This window comes from Olea europaea, chromosome 10 (genome assembly GCF_002742605.1).
Source record: "Olea europaea var. sylvestris chromosome 10, O_europaea_v1, whole genome shotgun sequence".
NCBI lineage: Eukaryota > Viridiplantae > Streptophyta > Magnoliopsida > Lamiales > Oleaceae > Olea > Olea europaea.
In genome coordinates, this window is record NC_036246.1 from 27,446,550 (window position 1) to 27,468,841 (window position 22,292).

At 33.9% G+C, this 22,292-nt stretch overlaps 1 protein-coding gene across 1 annotated transcript; it reads right to left on the bottom strand.

Annotated features, from left to right (window-relative positions):
* Nucleotides 1-9,571: 9,571 nt before the first annotated feature.
* Nucleotides 9,572-11,067, bottom strand: LOC111401692 (gibberellin-regulated protein 14-like). The gene is made up of 4 exons (XM_023029553.1): nt 10,960-11,067; nt 10,828-10,884; nt 10,675-10,717; nt 9,572-10,070 (listed from the first exon to the last, which is right to left on the bottom strand). Exons 1-4 carry the CDS (start codon nt 11,014-11,016, stop codon nt 9,790-9,792), a joined length of 438 nt encoding a protein of 145 aa, XP_022885321.1. The 5' UTR covers nt 11,017-11,067; the 3' UTR covers nt 9,572-9,789.
* Between the last annotated feature and the right edge of the window lie 11,225 nt (nt 11,068-22,292).

Here is a 22,292-nt window from a genome sequence, read left to right on the forward strand (position 1 = left end):
CTTCTCAGCAGATTTCGTGTCCTTCAGAACATCATATATGACAGACTCAACATACGTTTCCACCTTTTTCGATTTCGTTGGATCTATGGGTGTTGGTTGCGTGAAACAAATACCCAGATCGAAGGATGGAGGTTGTAGGCTATATGGAAATTCAACGTCAACGACAGTTTCCATCTTACCCTTACCTTTAGAATCAACTGTTATTTCCGCATCTCCAACCTGTAACATAAAATGTATAATCATAGTTAAAGTTCATACGACAAATGAACATATATCATTTTAAGAGATCACATGGTATGTTGGTTACCTTGTCCAAAGGTTCATAATCTCTGACAATGTTTAACCCAGATTTCTCTCTGAATTTGGTCAGGATTGCTTCCATGGAACTAGAAATCAAGGCGGTGATGGATTCGGTCATAAACTGCATGTTCAGTCTAATGTCGATCAAGTCTGTACGGATTTCACCTTGCATGTGGACAATAGTGTTCAATTTGTTTTGCTGATCATGCTTGAGGGATGATATCTCTGTTTGCTGATCATGCTTGAGCGACGATATCTCTAACTTTATAGCATCGATTGCCACACTCATCCGACGATTCTCAGTTTGGAGTTCAGTTAATTAGTTTCTCAAAGAGTGACTTACCCCATGAGAACGAGTCCATCGGATTAAAATCCTCTACTAGAACAAACATATAGTGTCCAACTACCTTCTTATAGTCTCTTGGATACATGTACGAAGTAATGAAATACAACGCACCAAGTCTTGAAACACCCTCATCTGGAATGTCACCCGCAAAAAGAAATCTTTCCTTTACATCCGCATGTGTCACCACCTTCAAGTTACTAAAGTATCTCCTTTTCAAACGCGAGGGAGTCTTCTCCAACCGATTCATATCCACATCACCAACATATCCACATCACCAAAGTATCTAAGACCAGTCACCAAACAAAACTCCGACACAGAGAATCTTACAAACCTCCCAGCTATGTTGAGCCACATTTCATTCTCATTGGGCTACCGAACTTGCCTCAACAGGAAATAGTGTATCAACTGTGACTGTACAGCAATTTCATCGCATTCCATGAAGTGTGCAACACATGTGTTCTGCAATATACGCCGTTGGTCTTCATTAAGGTTGGCTTTGAAATTTGACAGCACACCCTTCGTGGGTGTAATCGTGATTTTATCGGGAAACCAACTATTCTCTAGTATGATGAATCTCCATGCCTGCGCATTGGTCACAACACAAAATAAGTAATTGGTATAAAGGTCACGACATGAATATGAACTTGAAAAGGAGATTTACACAAACAACTGCAAAAATTTCCCTCCAAATGTATATCAATGCCTAAGCATTGGTCATAGATAAAAAAAATACTTGGTCACCGATGAACACACAGGCCACAACAATGACTAATAGGTCATAAATCCCCTTATAGGCTTCATGACTCAACCCTCAGAATAACACAACAATACTATGCTTTTAAATTATTATACATTTTGAATAGAATAAAAATGTCCCAAAAAATAGATAGCATGGTCTGTCACCAAACAAAAAATTCGTCTAACATAATTCTTACCCATCCATTTCAATGTTCAGATGCATGCTCTAACTGAAGAAAAATTCCGCTGAACTTAAAAAACAAACCTTTTTCGCATTCTTTGATAGGACTGATCCTGATGGTTTATGCCGTTTGGAAGGAGAATCTTCGCGTATTTGTTCAGCTTTTCGTTTACCTGCACTACCCGAAGACTCGCCTTCCGATTTCTTCGCTCGATTTGCACTGCTCGAACGGGTCATTTTTTTGTATTTATCGGAAGCCGCTTACACAAAGATGGGTGGAAAATCGAAAGGTGTTACTTTAATGGAAGTATATAGAATGTCGAAGGTTTTCACCACTACGTCGGAGATTTTGGCCGGAGACTGGAGGTGGGTGCTGAAAATTCGCGAAAATCGATGAAGAAAATATGGACGTGGTGTAGGATTAGACTGGACGTATGGAAATGCACGGCAGTTTTTCTTTTTTAAATCTCTAAATTAACGGGATACAGTTATGCATGATTTATCTAATTGAAAAAATATTTTTTTTAAAAAAAAATCTGATTTATGAATAAGTAAAGGTTCGGCCTGATTTTAGATAATTGGATTTTTAATGTATGGTTACCTGTAATTTCCACTAACAAAATATGTGTTTAATTTAACTTAAGGTCGGGCTTGAGAAGAGATATTCTTGTTTATGAAAAATGTTATATCAAGCCATGTAATATTAGTAAGATAAAGTAGTATATCTATTTCACTAAGTACAAAAATTTTGTCATATACTTTCAAGGTAAATAGATGTGCATTTTTCATTTAGAATTGTTTTAGGTATATATATATGTTGACTAATGAACAAGATTTTTATTGGCCATGCTCAGGGGTGTCAATTTAGTTCATTAGCTCAGGTGACCATGGCTTGGCCCAGGAAAAGCTCAAGCACCCTGCTAGTAGCTCGGTAGAATCGAGCCAAGGCTCGTTTCGAGCCAACCTATGTGGCTCGACAAGTCACACGAACTATTTTCTACCTTTAACGAGCTGAGCCTAAAAAAATAAAAAATCAGCAAAACAAAAAAAAAATTATTTAGTTGCTTATTGAGGTCTATGTGTGCTGCCTCTATTAAAAAAGAGAGGAGCGAGTTGGGTTAGCTCGGCTCGCTAAGACTCAAGCCGAAAGCTCGGGTCAATCCTAGATTTTTTTAGTCGAGCAAAAGCTCAGCTAGACTTGGACCAAAAAAAGCTCAAACTATTTTTACTCGATCTGAACCCGCCCTTCGAGTTTCGGCTCTATTCATTGAGATCCCTAGCCATGCTTGATGTGCAAGACGAAGCAAAACTTAAAATTTTAAAAATCTTTCAACTTTATACAGATCCATTTAGAACTATTTTAGGACTTCGAGTATTCTACTACCTTTGAAAACTCACCAAGAGTTGCAATAATTTTTAAATTAATAAATTCTCATATTCATGTTTCTTTATAATGACTTGTAATTATGATCATTTTTACTGTTCTTTCAACGAATATATATTGATTTGATCATATAACTGTTGGAATATTGTTCAATATAAATTATGAGAGTGATTTGAAAATTATGAAAGTGAATCAACCATGGGAAAACCAATTGGAGCCAAAAGAAAGAATGAAAAAAAAAATTAAATAAGCCCTGATCACCGGGCCTGGGTAAAACAAAATAGCAGCTTAATTGACTGTTTGTACAAAATTCTAGCTGTCGAGTTTTGAATTTTTTATGCCATTTTGAAGCGTTTCACACTTTTATGACAAGGTAATAAATCCTACGAAAGTAACTCATATAGGTTTACAAGTAAGAATAGAGATGGGTTTATGACACAATTCAATACATTAAATGGAATTAATATGGGGATATATGTAATATATAATATAATATGTTGCTGATCAATGCAGAACCGTCCACGTGAAAACCTGATTTTCATACACATGGCAAGCACCCAAGAATTGGGGTAGAAGGGATCAACATCCAAGGTTGTTACAAGATGCGTAGGGGTCGTTGCACTAAGTCCTTCCAAGGTGATTTACCTTTCACTACTGAACTCCTGGAGTATCCAAAGTCCTTCATAACCAAAGGAGGTTCGAGCAAGCATGTTTTCAGAGTTGACTGATGTGAGCTGATGTGACGCACGTAGTTAGTGAGTGTCAGGAATGTCAACCTAGGTTTGTAGGGCAGTTGACCTCTTGTCAAAAGTTTATCAATGTAATTAATATGTAATGGAGTTGATGTGAAACTAGGGTCGGTAGATTAGACCACATGGATCCAATCCAATGCTGACCAATCGGCCTAATCACTATAAATAAGCAATTCTTGTATCAGTTAAAGGTATCTTGGAAATATAGACAAGAGAATACAATATATTTTCATTGCCTACTGTTCATCTCCTTCTATAAAATATATTATTAATAGTTCACATACTGTGAAATATATCCATGTGTACACTATCTTCTAACGACACATGTTGGCCATTTTCGGATGTCAACATAATATTTAGAAACACTTCCCTCTTGAAATGTCTATTAATAAATAATATGCCTCATTAAGATATTACTGTGGAAAACTATGTGGGAAAACATTAATGAAAAAAATGATTGCGTCATTCTTTGGTATACGTAACAAGAGTTGATTCATTAAAAACCTTATTAGAAAAATCTAATGATACAAATCGTCGATTAAGAAAAAAGGAATATTGTGTGTATTTATTCCTTCTCATAGTAACATCACTTGATATCATTAAATCATTCGTGCCAACTTTGTGTATCAACATCTCAAATGTTGTTTTAGTTATGCCTTTCTCGATGGGCCTCGACATACTTGCATAAATAACTTGCTTGAAATCGAGCTCTATGAACAAGTATCAACGGAACAGAAGAAAAGAAAAGAACGAACTAAGAGGGTCAGCTATCCAACTAAATTTCCTAATTAAATACCGTTACTGTATAGACTTATCTTTTAATCATGTCTAAATAGGAACCTGCATCATATAAATATACCACAAGATAAGTCAACGTCAATCATTTTTTGGAGATAACAAAATATATGTTTCATTTAACTTAAGGTCAGGCTTGAGAAGTGATATTCTTGTTTATGAAAAATGCTATATCAAGCCATGTAATATTAGTAAGATACAGTGTAATATGATCAAAAAAATTTGTCATATACTTTCAAGGTAAAAAGATGTGCATTTTTTATTTAGAATTGTTTTAGGATTTTTTTTTGTTTTTTTTTTTGGTATAAATTGACTAATGAACAAGATTTTTATTGGCCTTGCTCGAGGGGTCTCAATTTGACTCGTTGGCTCGGGGGGCCAATGGCTTGGCGCAGGAAAAGCTCCCGTCAACCCTACTCGTAGTTCAATAGACTCGAACTAAGGCTCGAGCCAAGCACCATTTTGGGACGTCGACTCGAGCTTGAGCCAACCCGTGTGGCTCGACAAGTCACACAAGCCAAACCTAAAAAATAAATAAGAAAAATCTCTAAAACTTAAAAAAAGAAAAAACCAGTGTGTGCTACCTTAACAAGGATATGAAAAAAAGAGTGGAGTGAGCCGGCTTGGCTCGCTAAGAGTCGAGGCTAGATTTTTTTGCTGAACAAAAGCTCGGATCGACTTGGGCCAAAAAATGCTCGTACCATTTTTACTTCGATTTGATTCATTGACATCCCTACCGATGCTTGATGTGCAAAGTGAAGCAAAACTTTAACATTTTTAAAATCTTTCTACTCATACAAATCCGTTTAAAATTGTTTTAGGACTTCGAGTATTCTACTACCTTTGAAAACTCACCAAGAGTTGCAATAATTTTGAATTTAATGAATACTCTTATCCATGTTTCTTTATAAAGACGTGTAAATGTGATCATTTTTGCCGTTATTTGGACGAATATATGTTGATTTGATCTTATTATTGTTGGAATATTTTTCAACATATATTATGAGTGATTTGAAAATGATGAAAGTGGATCAACCATGAGAAAACCATTTGGAGCCAAAAGAGGAAGGGGGATCCACAAATCATGTTTTAACTATGCACAATTCAAAAATCATGTTTTAAGTTTAACTAATGCAAAATTCAAGTTTTAGCTAATTAATTAAAAATATTTATTAATTAAATATAATGAGATCACATTTATACAATTAATGGTCACATGAATATAATTATAGGTTACAATTTATTTATTGGTCACATATTATTAAATTAATTGATGACATAAATTGTGACCTATAAAATTTTTAATTTGTGACCATAACATAATTTGTGACAAATTATAGGTCAAAGGTCACATATTTTCAAATTTTATAGTCACATATTACTTTTTTCAAAGCCACAAATGATCTAATTTTAAGGTCACAATTTACAAATTCAAAAAATTATGGGTCACATATTTTCAAATTTGATGGTCACGAATTACCTTTTTTAAGTTACAAATGATCGAATTTTAAGGCACAATTTAATAGTTAGTCATAGGGAGACCAAATAGCTGGTCACGGACACCAAACGCCCCGATCCTAATCCACCACAATACTTGGTCACAAACACTATCTCACCCTGCCACATCACCATCACCACTACTCCAAAAAACGACAACCCTAACTAAAATACCTCAACAACAGCCATTGCAGTAAGCCAAGCAGGCCACCCAACTGCCACCACTACCATCCGGCACCGCCATCGCATCCACCACCACTCCAAAAGCCAACAAATATCTAAACACCACACCAATACACTTCCACATAAAACAGGTGGCGATCACACTACCAACACCTACAACTGCAACCACCGCCACTTTCACCTTGTCACCGTCGCCACCAACATCACAACATCACCACCAATAACAATCACCACCACCAGATCCAATCAGCTGCCAACAAAAACCATGACAATCGACTCCATCAACTCTCCAACCACTAATAACCATCTCCACCGCTGCCAAAAACCACCATGACCGCCACCACCAAACACACCAACAATATCTAACCCATAACGTCTCCACTGTCAGGAACAACCACAGCCACAACCAGAACAACCACCAAACACACCCAACAACACACCATCTCCCAACGCCACCTAAATCATCACTGCCAAGTGCCAACACAAGCACCATCGTTACATCACCACCAACGTAGTCCTACCTAGATCCACCACATCACCATCACCACACTGTCACCGCAAAGTCATCGCATACACCACACATAAAATCGCAACATATCGTACAAAGCCGCGCATTCCTTACTTTATTTTGCTATTATCAGAGCCGGTAGTGGTGGTTTGGACATTGTAGGAAGTATGTGAGTAAAGAGAGAAAATGTGTGAATAGAGAGGGGTGTGTTGTTTTCATACACCTGAAATTGCCGACCTAAATGTGAGAATCGCCAGTGATCTCCCACGGTGATATACCACTGTGAAATTGTCCACGTAAATGGTGGTGACTTGACGGCTAGAGAGCGAAGAGAGAAGGCTTAGTGTCGGAGATAGCGTTGATCAGTGAAAAAGAAGTGAAAAGGGAGAGAGATATAGAGAGAGAGGGAAGGAAGCTGTGATTCAATACCAAGGGTTTGGGCAGTGGGGGTAGGTGGATATATTTAATATTTAATTATTATATTGATACCTTATTTATGCATAATGAAACTCCAACCTTGATTTTAGAATTGTGATGTTTAAACACTTGGTATTATGTAATTTACCAAAAAAAAAAGGATAAATACACCTTGATCACCCGGCTTGTGTAAAACAAAATAGTGGCTTAACTGATAAATTGGGTGATTCCCCTGTTTGTATAAAATCGCCCGGTACAAAATTCTGGCCGTCAAGTTTTGAATTTTTGGTGTCGTTTTGAAGCATTTCACGCCTTTTGACTTGATTGTTGCACCTTTGAAATTGTAGTGTTTTATCTATAGATGGTTTTCATATTGAAAAACATATTAAAAAATCAAATTAATTCTATTATATCCAAAATCAAAGATTAAACCAAGTTTTATATATTGTTCTTCAAAGTTCATTTTTTCAAGTTTTATTTGCTTGATTCAAATTTGGATTAAAGCTTGCTTACTCCTGCAAACTGTTTGCCATTGAAACTTCTATTTTGACAAAAATCTTGTTGCTGGATTTTTCTTGTTCTTCATCAAATTTTATCAACAATCACATGCTTCTTGATTGCAATCTATGCAAGGATCTGTATAAGTTGATCGAGCATTTCAAATCATTCAGAGTTTTATATAAATATTGTTCTCAAGTATACATTAGTTGGTTACAGCCACATTGGTTAGACGCTTAACGTATATTTAATTTATTGTAAAGCTAACAAGATGTCAAACAAAATGCGTCTACCACAAAAGAATGTCTCTTCATAGTCAATATCGGTTCTTTGGAAAAATTATTGTCAGTACAAGTCATGCTTTGATCTTACGACTTGATTATACTCGGTTACTTTTTGCACAATCTTCCATTTTATAATCTGACTTTACATCTCTAGATATTTGGATTGCATGTCCAAAATTTTCAAGCATAAGAGTTCACTGCTAGGAATAGAGCATCGATATAACACCAAAGTTACTCATCTCATTCACGTCCATGGACTTTTTTAATTCACGTTCAATTGGAGACCATGACCCCATAATAAATAACTGCAATTTGGAAGTTACTAATTTTGTATTATTTCAAATTGGCCCCTCATCAGTTCAAAATAACATTTTTCGATCTCTACACTATATTCCCATAACATTTAATAATCATTAGTCCAAAATTAAACTTAATGGATCACTTTACGGACTAATCCTTAAAATTAGCACCACACTATATATACATGTGTGACCCCATACGATGGAATCTTTTTTCCAACAGAGTACACGTCTTCTCAATTTGACCATCTTTCCTTTTTGTTTCCCTTATCATTTGGGAATTTCTATCTTTAGAAACGAATGTCACCAAGCTTTAAGTGTGTCATAATGCTAACAAAATGTTCTTTTGGGACATCAATTGGAGATTAAGCATTTAAAGCTAGAGCATGAGAATTTATTAATCTCTATAGTCAATAATTTTATATTTAACATAAGCAAAACTGGTAAAATGGGAACTTTCTGCTGATAGGGAAAGTTACTAAAATTTGGGAAAACATAGGGGCGTCCTGAAATTTTCATAAACTTTTCTAAATTTTACTCAAACTTGATAAACTATCAAGAAAATATCAATATATAACGCATTGTAGCGCGTAAGCATAGAAGTAACGTCTTTTGCAATGTGAGGATTCGATTTCTAAGACATGAAATTTGACTCCTTGTAGACGCAATGTACACGCAGCTCTTGTTCCCTGACCTGTTGGGGCACATCCCAAAATTTACTACTCACAAAACTCTAGAGACGGAACGATAAGAACCCTCAAAATTAGGGTTCAACCTTCATAGAAGTAACGTCTTTTATGTAACTACCAAGAGTTTGAATCAACATTTTGGAATTACAGATAATGGGATGTTTATCTAGGTGTCATAGTTTGCCTAATCATTCCAGAGATCATTTCTATGGCATAGCAAAACGTTTAGCTACTTGTATAAACATACTTATAAATCCCTATATAATTAATCAATACAATTTTTCCTCCTCGCTTCTTTGATTTATCGATAACAGAAAATCGAGGAAGAATCGATAAATCTCCTTCGAATCTATTGCTGATTTAATGCTAAAAAATTATCCTCTAAAATAGGAGTTTTTCAATGAATTGTGATGTAAATTATGATATTTTATATTGTTGGACTTGGATGGACTCAAAAATAATGAAACAAATAGAAATGGAGATGCATTAGGGCTTCAAGTGGCCACTTTTTTCAGTCACAGAAGAAAAGGAAAAAAAAAATGGCACAGATATGTCCAAGAGAAAAATGAATATTTATTTTTTTTTTTTAATGAAAAAAGGTATGTAGTTAAAAAGTGAAAAAGGTTGCAAGTCAAATGTGCGTCCAAGGAAAAATGTTTTTCAAAGAACCTCTTGCCAAACAAGCATCAAATCAACAATATAAAGTAGAAAAGGAATAGATTTATTTACCACAAATGACTTGATAGATAATTATATAAAACTATCCATACTTGATATTTAGTACTGAATTAGAGACAATACGAAATTTTTAATTTTTCAATATTGCCCAATATTATAAGATCGAACCAAACACGCCCATTTGTTCTAACATAGATAAAGACAAACACACCCAAAAGAGTTTCAATCTAAATACTTGGCCTAAGGACACTTGGTCTTGTTGCGATGGGTGGTCATATCAGTATAACATTTTCCACACATCTCTCTATTGCCGGAGGTTCCTGGTGGCACACACTTGCACCTCACACAACAAGTCCCACATGCCCTTATACACAAATTTTGCCTGGAGTGCTGGCTGCACCTGTACTTGCACAGCCCACCACAGTCGATGCCGTGAGCTGGGGTCGGAGCTGGAGGCGGAACCGGAGCCAGAGCCGGAGCAGGAGCACCAGTGTCCAAGTATTTCGTGATCATTTTTGGCGCTTGTTTGGGAGGGTCATAAATTGTTAGTCCCACATCATCATGTGTATATAATAAGTTGATAATATAGTTATGCGTCCTCTAAGCTTTGCCAAACATGCACTTACTACATTATGGGCAGCGCCAATGTGTTATAAATAAAACGCTACAACGATACACTAAGCCCTTGTTCGATGGCCATTATTTTGAGAAAAAAAAATGATGTGTTGAATATCGATTTTTTTGAAGAATATGCTGTGAAAAGTAGGAAATTTTTTTGAGTTCATGTGTAAAATATTTTATCAAGTGAACATACAGTCGAAAATGAAAATGAAAATTTAAGAGGCTGTTTGGGAGTGTTTTTTTACCCCCAAAAAATTGATTTTTTTTTTTTTTTTACTGTTATTTCATTATTTCAACCGTCATATTTGACTTCTTCAATCAACCTCATTTTATCAAAAAATCAATTCCCAGAATCATTCCTAAACATGCTCTAAAACAGGCTCTAAAGAGTTTTATTTTAAACGTAGACAAGCAGGCGCTAAGTCTTATCATTATTAAAAAACGGATCAAGATAAAAGCCCCAAATTTACACAACTAGGTTAAAAAATCTAAATGATCACTCACCCGTATCCTGCATGAGATTTCTGTCTGTGCCTCTGGAAAACACCTGAAAAACACAGACACACAAAAAGAAAAGATTGAGGAACAAAACCCACAATGGCATTTCATCAAACACTTAAGAGGAAACAAAAAACTAAAAGAAAAGAGATAAATTACACGAAATGCCTCGCTGTGATGTTTTTTTCCTTCATCAATCTTTAAATCGGACGAAGCCTGCAAGTTACACCGTTAAATCATAATAAATTTACATTTGTGGTGATTAAAAGAGAGTCCTTATGAGATTTATACCAGGGAAACACAGAAGAGAGAAAGAAGCAGTGTAAGAATCACTCGTGTAGCAGCCATGATTGTAGTGCAGTTGTATTGTGCTGAGGAAAGTCCAGCTCTTTAATAGAGGAAATTTTATTTCGTTGTTTCCAAAATTGCCCTTGAATAGTAGCCAAGAGCTGTTTGGGAGAGATTTTGAGAGTTGATTTTTTGACCATTAGTAAAAAAATGGGGGTCCATCTGTGAGAGAAGAAGTCAAACATGACGATTAAAATAGTGAAATAACGGTTAAAAAATCAATTTTTTTGAGAAAAAATCACTCCCAGACAAACTGTAAATGTGTACTGAGTTGGACATATCAACAAATTTTAGCTCATGTTCGGTGGAGATTAAAATCAAATTTTTAATAAATTTTGATAAAAATTGATAAAATATGTAGTTAAAAGTTTTGGGCCCTATGAAATTAATTGATGACTTTAATTCATATTTCAATCAAATTTTTTAGAGGTTTCAAACAAGGACTTGGTATCAAAGAAAGAGTGAAAAGGCAAGCGTTGTAAATTAGATGCTACTACCTAACTACCCTTCAGACGACTCGACGACATAAAGGCCAACCCTCCATAAGGGTTAAGTCAATGGACAATGGTACTGACTGAGCTGTCCAACTCATTTAAACCATTTTTATGATGTGACAGTATGGTAATATTAAATATAGATTCAATTATATATATGACCTAGTTAATAGAATCAATAATATAATCTCTTTGGGGTTCATTTTATTAAAAATGAATTTTTTTTCTCTTTTCTTTTTAAATACATATTTTTTAATAAAATAATATTATACATAAATTTTAAAAAAAAAATTCTTAATCACACATTTTTCAAAAAATCACTATCTCAATCACATTTTGTTCAAAAAGTTAATTTTAATAAAATCCAAACAAAAGCATACTAACATTAGATTAATGTGTCAATGTTAGTAGTTTTAAATAACATTATTCATTTTTATAAACAAACAGGCAAAATATCTTGTGAAAAACTCCAATTGTTGCCCTCCGGGTATAGCCAAATGGTGCAAAAGACAAAAGTGAGATTATCTACCGCAGTTTGGGGGTTCGATTCATAAGCCATGGAATTGGACTCCTTGTAAGCGCAGTGTACAGAGAGCTCTTGTTCCCTATCCTGTTGGGGCATATCCCACAATTTACCTCATTCACAAAGTTTTAGGAACGAGGCGGTAGAAGTCCTCAAGGTTGGGATTCAACTTAAAAAAAAAACAAAAAAACTCCGGTTGTTTTCTGTACCAGCCCATTTACTCAACATGACCTTTATTATGCACCAACAGATGTTGCACCTACCAGTTTGTACTACGAAACTGTGACAAAAATATGGACCAGTCTGCGACGTTTAATTATAGCCAGCTGGATAATTGTCAATAAATAAATTGTACACTTTGCACTATTGATGATTAATTATAAGAAAAATTATCCAATATTGTAAATCTAGTATTTGTAAATGATAATTATATCCATATAACCCTAGATTTTATTATCATTGTATCCTTATTTCTTTCTTACATGTACGAGATTTTGGTTCTTAATAAAACACATAAATCTATTGACTCATTCTCTTCTCTTTTTATCTCTTTTCATAACACGTTATCAACATAATAATAACAAATTAATTTGAAGGATAGGTGGAACTAAAGCTTGTTTATGCCTTGCCCTGTGCTAGGCAAGTATTTTAAAAGACAATCATGCTATATTAACATTTTGGATGACAGAATGTCCATGTGGCAGACATTTATCGAACCGTTTAAAAAAGTCGACAATGCTATCAAATTATTTTTTTACAAATTTTTTCCAACCAACAAATATGTTAAAAATATCGACAATAAAGTTTGATTCTTTGGTACAATTATTGTCAGGAAAACACTATGACCTAAGGTAATGTTCTTTTAGTTTCACGATCTCCAAGATAATTGTGGTACTCCAAAATTGGTCTGCAATTGTAATTGGAGCACTATAAATACCTTTTCAGAAATTATCACACCTTTTTTAGTTTTGTGTGCATTATAAAATTAATCATGATTTAGAGTCACGTGTCTTAATAAAAATAAACTTTGGATTAAAATATTGTTTGCATTAATCATGATTTATAAAATATTTTTTATATAGGTAAATACTTTGGATTTGAACATCATGATTTTTCCACTAATCAATGATCAAATGAAATTATATTATACGTTTATAATGATTATTAAATAATTTTTATGTCTTTAACTTGATTAAATATTTGTAGATTTTTTTTATAAATTTTAAATTAATAATATATCGTGTTGTTGCTCCTAAAGAAGCACAACTCTTTGAATATAATATTCTGTTATAAAACATACTCCTAAAAAGTTAGTATTGTAAAATAATAATTTGCAGGTATTCTTGAGTAACAAAATATTATCAATATTCTAAAAGAATATCAATTGCTCGTGAAGAGGATAATAATATTGATGTAGCATAAATTATTATTATAGCTCGTGAAGAATAAATCTTTACTTAATTTATAATTTAAATAATAATGTGTTATAAGAATTTGACATTAAAATTTCAATATTCAAGAAGAATAGTAACTTATTGCTTTTCATAAAGCAATAATAAAATATAACTTGCTCTTAAATTATCACACTTTTGTACGAATATCTTCTTGTATTCATAAAGAAACATAAATTAAATTACTCAATATTAGATTGTAATTTTCAAAGGAAAATAATATTCTATTTAATTAATATTGAAAAAGAATATTAAATTATCGTTCTTAAAGAGTATAACATTCAGTGTTTCAATAGTCTCAAAGAATACCATATGCTCCAAAAGAACTTGACATTACAGTTTAAATATTTTAAAAGAATATTAACATATTACTCTAGAAGAATCATACTTTTATATTAAATTAATATACTAGAAGAATAATCAATATTCTAAGATTTAAATATTCTAGAAGAATATTACTGAACTGTTTGAATCAATTAAACAAATCAATGCTAAAAAAGAATTTTATTTTTATTGTTTTTTAAGAAGACTATAACGCTAATCAATTATGATCATTTTAGAAGAATATCAAACAAATATTTGATTTGATATTTTTATGAGAATTTTTTGAAATCTCCGAATAGTCAATTTTAAGTAATAAAGTGGAGAAAAATTTTATATTAGTATTTTACTATTTTATTCTTCACTAAATATAAAAGAAACTAAAGTCTGTATTTTAATTAGTATAATTGAATTGTATCTAATATTGAACCATAAGTTCAATTTGATTTTATTATTTGACACGATCGATTAAAACATCTAGATCAATAATAATGTGAAAATTGAGAATTCAAATAATCAATGAAGAACTAGAAAAAATTTCAATTTGATGAAATTATATATGACGTTTGTTCTTTTTCATAAAATTTTCGTAAAAATTGATCATTAACTATCACTAACTAAAATAGGGACTGAATACTTTATATTTCTGAAATTTAATTAGGGTGATAATGGAGCCCGCCATCCACATTGACCATCTAAATATTATTTTTATTTAATAGATTTGATACATATATTAAATGATTGCATGATATTTGAAACTTGAAGTGTACAGAGTACTGTTCAAGATTTAAATTGTAAGTATAATTTTGAAATTATACAATCAAAATAGTTTATATTATTAATGCTTGTGATCCTAAATCTCAAGTTTTCAATAAGTGTGAGTTGAAATGTCAATAAATGGTTTAACACTCTTTCTTGTTAAATGTCTCCAATTGATTTAATTGAAAATAAAGTACTTCCCATTTTTTTTGTGTTGGAAATGCTATTATGCATCATGTCAATATCATAATTCTTCCTATTGTAATTGGCTTATGATTAGAGTCTAATTTTCATCAAATTATTTAATCGTACAGTATATGCAAAATTGATCCACCAAAATGCACTGAGATGAAAAGTAGAGAATATCGAAAATAATTGAATAGTTTGAAACCTAAAACAATATATCAAATTCTAATGAGTGATATTTTATAAAACGATTTGCTAATTGTTAATTTGATTGGATAATTCTCTCAATATTAGATAAATGAATTAAGAAGTTGAAAATAATGTACAAATGTATCATTATCTAAATTCTCGTAAAAGATAATTTGAACCAGAAGTTCGAATGATGATTTATTTAGATGCATTTATTGACCAAAAACATCAACAATATCTTACACACCAGTTTTAAGAGCTGCAATTGGAATTAACGTTCTGAAGGACAATTAGCTAATATTATATTTAATAAATTTATGACACGTTTGAAGTATGAGGACATTCGATTCTAAAACAAAGATCTTAAAACAAGAAATGGGACATAAAACAAAATGCGTATACTTTTGGAAAGTATATAGACATAACAAAATGTAAATCCTAGAAGTGATTTGGGTATATGATACATTGAAAATTAAGATATCTCAAAAAGTTATGTCATTATAAAAAAAATAGAATTGAAAATGAAAAATTTGTTGACAATAATTTTGCACATAATGTACTGCATCATACGGCAAGGAATCAAAATAAATGTGCCGAAATATATCGATTAAAATAATGATTGGCAAAATAAAAGGAATAGAATCATAAATTGAATTTACTAGAAAAACCTGAAATTTCTGGACATGCAGTCCAAAAATCTAAAGTTACACGAAAAGCACATAAGAAAAATGAGGTCATAATATGTAATGCACGTCTCTCAACATAGCGTGTGTCTGGGAACAATTTTTATGGAAAATTTGACCGTTACTCAAGGTTAATGGGCCCCACATCTGCAAGAATTCTGGCAAAAAAAGGGACAAAAGCTACACCCGTCATTCACCTCTTCTTTGAAATGTCAAAATTATCCTTGTGATTGTATTGAATTTAAAAAGTGTAGGGACACCATGATTTTTTCAATATAATTTATAATTGACCGATTGGTGTAGTCAACAATTGCTGCAACCATGTGGGCCTCCTTTCCTGTAGATAACGGATGAAATTCTGATTATAATTTGAAAATAAGTGCTTCCAGACACCCCCATAATGAATTCGCCAAAGATCATGATGGATGGAATCAAGAATCCATACCATGTTATCTTGATGATAAATGAAATTTGAAATATGTTATAATCAACACTTTGACATGACTATTAATGTTATTCCTAAAGGATTTAATATGCATGAAACATAATTCAGATGATATTATCATGAGGAAGAATTACTGCCCTGTTTATTGTTTTTAATTTTTTTTAATAAATCATTGCTTTTTTTCCCCAATTTGTTAATAACAGCCCATGTTCCCTTTAAGAAGAATGATGTAACTCTTTATTTTGTTTGATAAAAAAATAAAATTTAAAATAGACTTTAAACGTGACTGGCAGTTGGCGGATCATGATTCCCATACTCGCTCTATCCCCATTTCGGGGCAACGATCCCTGCTCCGTTTAATTCTCACTCCATTAAAGACAAGGCTTCACATAGTTGTATATATTGGGTTTAACAAGTTTTTTTGAGCTATCCATACAATATTACCCTTCTAAAATTGGTCAAAAGGGATGAGAATTTTATTTCCATAGTTAACGATGGTCAACTGGATGGAAAAAATTTCCTCTAATTGTAATCAACTTTAAAGGTTTTGGACTGTACCATAAATAAAATATTAGGGGGTTAAAGATGTTGAAAAAAAAAAAAAAAAAGCTGAGTTATGAGCCGACTTTGGCACGAGTTTTGAGTGGGGCCCGGTTGTTCAATTTGAAAGATGAAAGTTGATTTGTGTTATCCTCCGTGAGTACATCGAAATCATATACTCACTTGCCAAATATGATGCTCAGGTGAATGAGAAATTGAGGCTCAAAGTGTACCACTCAAAAGGGAGTTTATGTGGGAAAAATGAATTTATCCCACATAGGAAAAAGATGAAAGACTCCAAAGGTCATTGCCATTAATGGTAGCCTAGCCTATAAATTGTGGCTCATTTTTCTCATTTCAATACACCAAAGCAAAAGCTTTCAAATTTAGAATACACAAGAAATTCATTTGCATAGAATTCTGTCTTTTCTGCATTTCTGTCTTGGTAGTGGTGTAGTCTAGGCACTAGTTCAGTTCACCGGAGTGGTTTCTGTGGTGCTCGGAAGCTACTGGTTTTACCGTTATATCCTGGGAAACGGACGCTCGTTTTAAACCTCAAGCACGGACGGTGAGGGGGCGAATTTGTTTTAAGGAAACTGTGTGTAACACAGGCCTCGATTTGAAATTTCATTTCCTGCAATTTCAATTATTCGTTCTGTTATTTATTGCAGTAAATTCAATAGTTGATTTGCTGTTCATTTTGTTATTATCCAATTAGCTGTACGACTATAACTTGCTGTTATATATCATCTTACCGGACAAAAGGCATATGCGGTATTGAAATCGAGAATACCGGATTCCTCATTTTTCATAAACTTACCAGATTTCAGAAAAGTTCGATCGACCGAACTGGTAAAACTTGGGATTTTCCCTACAAGCTTAAAACAAATTCTCAGAAAGGAAAAATTGGGTTCTTATATTGATTATTTCTGAACTGATTAGTTTTTTATATTTGTTATATTGTGGATATTAATTTGTTGTTTGGTTCTTTCAGAAGACGAAATGGCAACCGATTCCACCAACATGGATTCCAGCATGGATGTATCCCAAGCTGTAGGTACCCAAACTCAGGCTGTGGGTTTTACGATGGGTGCAGGGCCTAGTTCCACTATGGGTACAGATATGGCTGCAGGGCCTAGCTCTGTTATGGCTCAAACTGCGGCTTAAGTGCCAAGTCGTGTTGTGAGCCAACATGTGGCTAATGTTCCGGTTAATGTATCGGTTAACCATGGGGAAAAGCCGGAGAAATTCAACGGCTTGAATTTCAAGAGGTGGCGGCAGAAAATGCTGTTCTATCTGACCACCTTGAATCTTCGAGATTCTTGACTGAAAGTGCTCCAAAACTCCAAGAGGGTGAGGTGGATGTTCAAGCAATCAGTGCTGTTGATGCTTGGAACCACTCAGACTTCTTATGCCGAAATTACGTTATGAACAATTTGGCAGATTCGCTATACAACGTGTATAGCACCATGAAAACTGTTAAAGAGTTGTGGGAGTCTTTGAATCGGAAATATAAGACTGAGGATGCCAGGGCTAAGAAATTTATTGTTGGCCGATTCTTAGACTATAAGATGGTGGACTCCAAAACTGTAATCAGTCAAGTGCAAGAACTCCAAGTGATTCTTTACGAAATTCATGTCGAAGGGATGATTCTGAGTGAAACTTTCCAAGTGGCTGCAATCATTGAAAAATTGTCTCCCGCGTGGAAAGATTTCAAGAATTATCTGAAACACAAGCGAAATGAAATGAACGTTGAAGAACTGACTGTTAGACTTCGAATTGAAGAAGACAACAAGAGTTCCGAAAAGAAGTGGTTTAATCATGGTGCAGCTAAGGCCAATATTGTTGAACATGGTCAAGTTAGTAAGAACTACAAAACCAAAGCTGGGTCATCCGGTGGAAAAAGGGATCAAGCTGGGACCAAAAGGGGGCATTCCTAAGAAGAAATTTCAAGGGAAGTGCTTCAACTGTGACAAAGTAGGCCACAAATTTTCGGAGTGCAAATTGTCAAAGAAGAAGAAAGAAGCAAATGTGGTTGACTACATGGCACATGATGTGTCGGAGATGAGTCTCACAGCAGTTATTTCTGAAGTAAACATGGTGGGTTCTAACCCAAAAGAATGGTGGATTGATACTGGAGCTACGAGACGTGTGCTCTGATAAAAAGTTATTTACTGATTTTGAAGCAGTTGAGAATGGAAAGAAGTTGTTCATGGAAAATTCAGCAACTTCTGAAATCAAGGGCCAAGGAAAGTAGTTCTGAAGATGACTTCGGGAAAAGAGCTGACTCTCAACAACGTGCTGTATGTACCGAAAATCCGCAAGAACCTTGTGTACAAGTCGCTTTTGAATAAGCATGGTTTCCGCATTGTGTTTGAGTCAGACAAGGTCATATTGTCGAAAAGTGGAATGTTTGTCGGAAAAGGTTATGTTTTCGATGGAATGTTTAAACTCAATGTAATGGTTGTTAAACCAAAAATGAATAATAAAGTGAATGCTTTTGTTTACTTGCTTGAGTCTTCCAATGTGTGGAATGGTAGACTAGGACATATTAATTATGATACTTTACGTAGGCTAGTTAACTTGAAATGCATACCAGTATTCCATGTTGATTCCAAACATAAGTGTGAGACTTGTGTTGAAGCAAAATTGACTAGGTCGTCCTTTAAGTCAATTGAACGAAATACGGAATCACTTGATTTAATTCACAGTGATTTATGTGATTTAAAATTTGTACAAACAAGATGTGGCAACAAGTATTTCATTACTTTTGTCGACAATAGCACGAAATACTGCTATGTGTATTTGCTAAAAAGCAAGGATGAAGCGATAGAGAAATTTATTCTCTATAAGAATGAAATTGAAAATCAACTTAACAAGAAAATTAAGGTGCTAAGAAGCGATCGAGGTGGTGAGTATGAAGCACCGTTTGTTGAATTCTGTGCACAACACGGAATCATACATGAAATCATCGCACCGTATTCACCGCAACAAAATGGTGTTGCTGAAAGGAAAAATTGCACCTTAAAGGAGATGATGAATGCGATGCTAGTAAGTTCTAGATTATCTCAGAACATGTGGGGGATGCTGTATTATTAGCAAATTACCTTTTGAATAAGGTGCCACGAAAGAAAATGGAGAAGACCCCTTATGAGTTATGGAAAGGAAAAATGCCTTCCTATAAATACTTACGAGTATGGGGGTGTCTTGCTAAAGTGGTTGTCCCAACACCAAAGAAGGTGAAGATAGGCCCGAAAACTGTAGACTGCATATTCATTGGATATGCACATAACAGTAGTGCTTATCGATTTCTCGTGTATTCCAAGATATACACAGAAACACGATAATGGAGTCGAGAAACGCTTCGTTCTTTGAACATGTGTTTCTATGCAGGTCCCAAGAAGAGGCAAGTTCTTCTAAACGGACGTATGAGACTATGACTGAACATAGTCAGGACCAAGAACCAGAAGAGAAGGTTGAGGTTGAACCTAGACGTAGCATAAGGAAAATGACAAAAAAATCTTATGGTCTGGATTTTCTGACCTATATGCTAAAAAGCGAACCTCAAAGCTATCAAGAGACTGTGAACTCCTCGGAATGACCTCAATGGAAAGAGGCCATTAAAAGTGAAATAGATTCTATCCTGCAAAATCATACATGGGAGCTAGTGGATCTTCCACTAGGAAGTAAACCACTAGGCTACAAGTGGATTTTCAAACGAAAAATGAAAGCAGATGGAACTATTGAAAAGTATAAGGCCAGGTTGGTAATAAAAGGTTACCGACAATGGGAAGGCCTTGATTACTTTTATACATATTCTCCAGTAACGAGAATAACTGTAATACTCTGAATCTTGTGCTCCTTTAACTTTTAGAATAGCAATTTAACTTTTCAAAATTTAGTATGACCAAAAAATTATTTATGATTGCCAAATTTTGCATTGGCTGATTTATTAAAAGTTTTTCCAAATAATTTGTTAATTAGGGGTTTGGGATAAATGTCCATTTTACACCTAATTACTAAAGTTAAACATTGTTTCTCCAACTTGGCCGAAAATTGATGAAACATATATGCATGAGGTGTTTTAAATTTAAGCATGAGGTGACTTGCCAATGCATGAATTGTTTAAATTTAAGCATGAAGTGGCTAAGGCATGCATGAGATGTTTTAACTTAAGCATGTGGTGGCTAAGGCATGCATAGGTGTTTAATTGAAGTTAAGATTTTCTTTCATGCTGCCCACGTGTAGAATTGGTTGAAGAGTCACCCAAAATTTATCATTTTTCTCACCTATAAATAGATGTGTTGCTGCCCTTTATTTCCCTTACATGAAAAACAACTTAACACTTGTTTATAAAAGGGCAGAAAACGTGAGGGAAGAAGAGGACTAGCCTAGCATTTCTCAATTCATTTTCAACTAAGATTTCTTCAAGTTTTATTGTAAGATACTTTCTATGCTTAAGTGGTATGATTTCATGATAATATTTATGCTTAAGCTATACATGAAAAACCATAATATGAATGTGGTGGACAAGTCCACAAAGTTAGAAATCTATTTATGCCTTAGGACAAGTCCGAAAGGCACCGGCAAGCCGGAATGTGCAAGTATGTGTTTGATTGCATTCTTTTGTATAGTATTAACATGTTAAAATCCAAGCATGGTATCTTATTGAGTATTCTTTATACTCATAGTGTTCTATACTAAATTCTCAGATTCATAATTGCGGAGTTGGTGGAAGTCAGTCGGCATAATCGATGATGGGTTAAGGACAAGGTTGTTTTACATCGAAGTTTTGTTTTTGCATGTTTTGTCCGACTGCTTTCCATATGTTTTCTTATGGTATTGTATAAAAACATATATGAGACATGATGTAATATGGTACCGGAAGTAAATTATGCAATTATATCTTCTATGTTGTGTTAAGAGACCTTTTTTTAAAAACTTCTCCTTGCAAGTGACAAAAGGCAGAAATGGGACAGTTTTTGGGTCAACTTCAACACATTATTTTTGACTCTATAAACGTTCATTTTAGAATCTGAAAATATTACTGCGTTCCTCATTGAGTTATCTTAATATGGGCACAAGAATCACTCAATTTGGATAACTGTAGCCTAAGATATGAATTTCTGTGCAATACCTCACTATTTTCAGTAAAACGCCCATATTATATGATCTTGGAAATTTTTATATTTTAACCTAGAAAACTACTTGAAAATATCTTTCTAATGTCGTGAATTTCATAGAAAACGGAGTTGGGATGAATTTTATAAAAATAGTCGAACTTGCTGCCGCAACTAACCGTGGCAGTGCAGAGTCCGTATATGTAAAGTATAATTTCTTGTCGACATGCGCTTCTACGGGCCATTAAAAATTTATTAGAGACATTTTACCAAGTTGAAAATAAGTTTCTAACAAGTAATACTTCTATTTAAGAGTATTTACATGTACCAAAAGCAGAAGCTATTATGTTTTGTACGTGACACTCGAAACTTAAGTTCGGGGCGTCACAATAACATCCATTAGAATGATACTTGGGATTGTTGCTTTGCGAAATCTTGAAATACATCAAATGGATGTTAAGACTGTCTTCTTGAACAGAGATTTAGATGAAAAAATCTATAATGGAACAACTCGAAGGGTTTTTGTTTCCAAGGCAGGAAAAGAAGGTGTGTAAATTAGTGAAGT

Excerpts from the sequence above, each read along its gene's own strand:
- LOC111401692 (XM_023029553.1), bottom strand. The coding sequence starts at position 11,016 with ATGGCTGCTACACGAGTGATTCTTACACTGCTTCTTTCTCTCTTCTGT. Across the intron at positions 10,718-10,827 it reads ATCACAGCGAGGCATTTCGT|GTGTTTTCCAGAGGCACAGA; the intron begins GTAATTTATCTC and ends TGTGTTTTTCAG. Across the intron at positions 10,071-10,674 it reads AAATCTCATGCAGGATACGG|CGCCAAAAATGATCACGAAA; the intron begins GTGAGTGATCAT and ends CTCCCAAACAAG.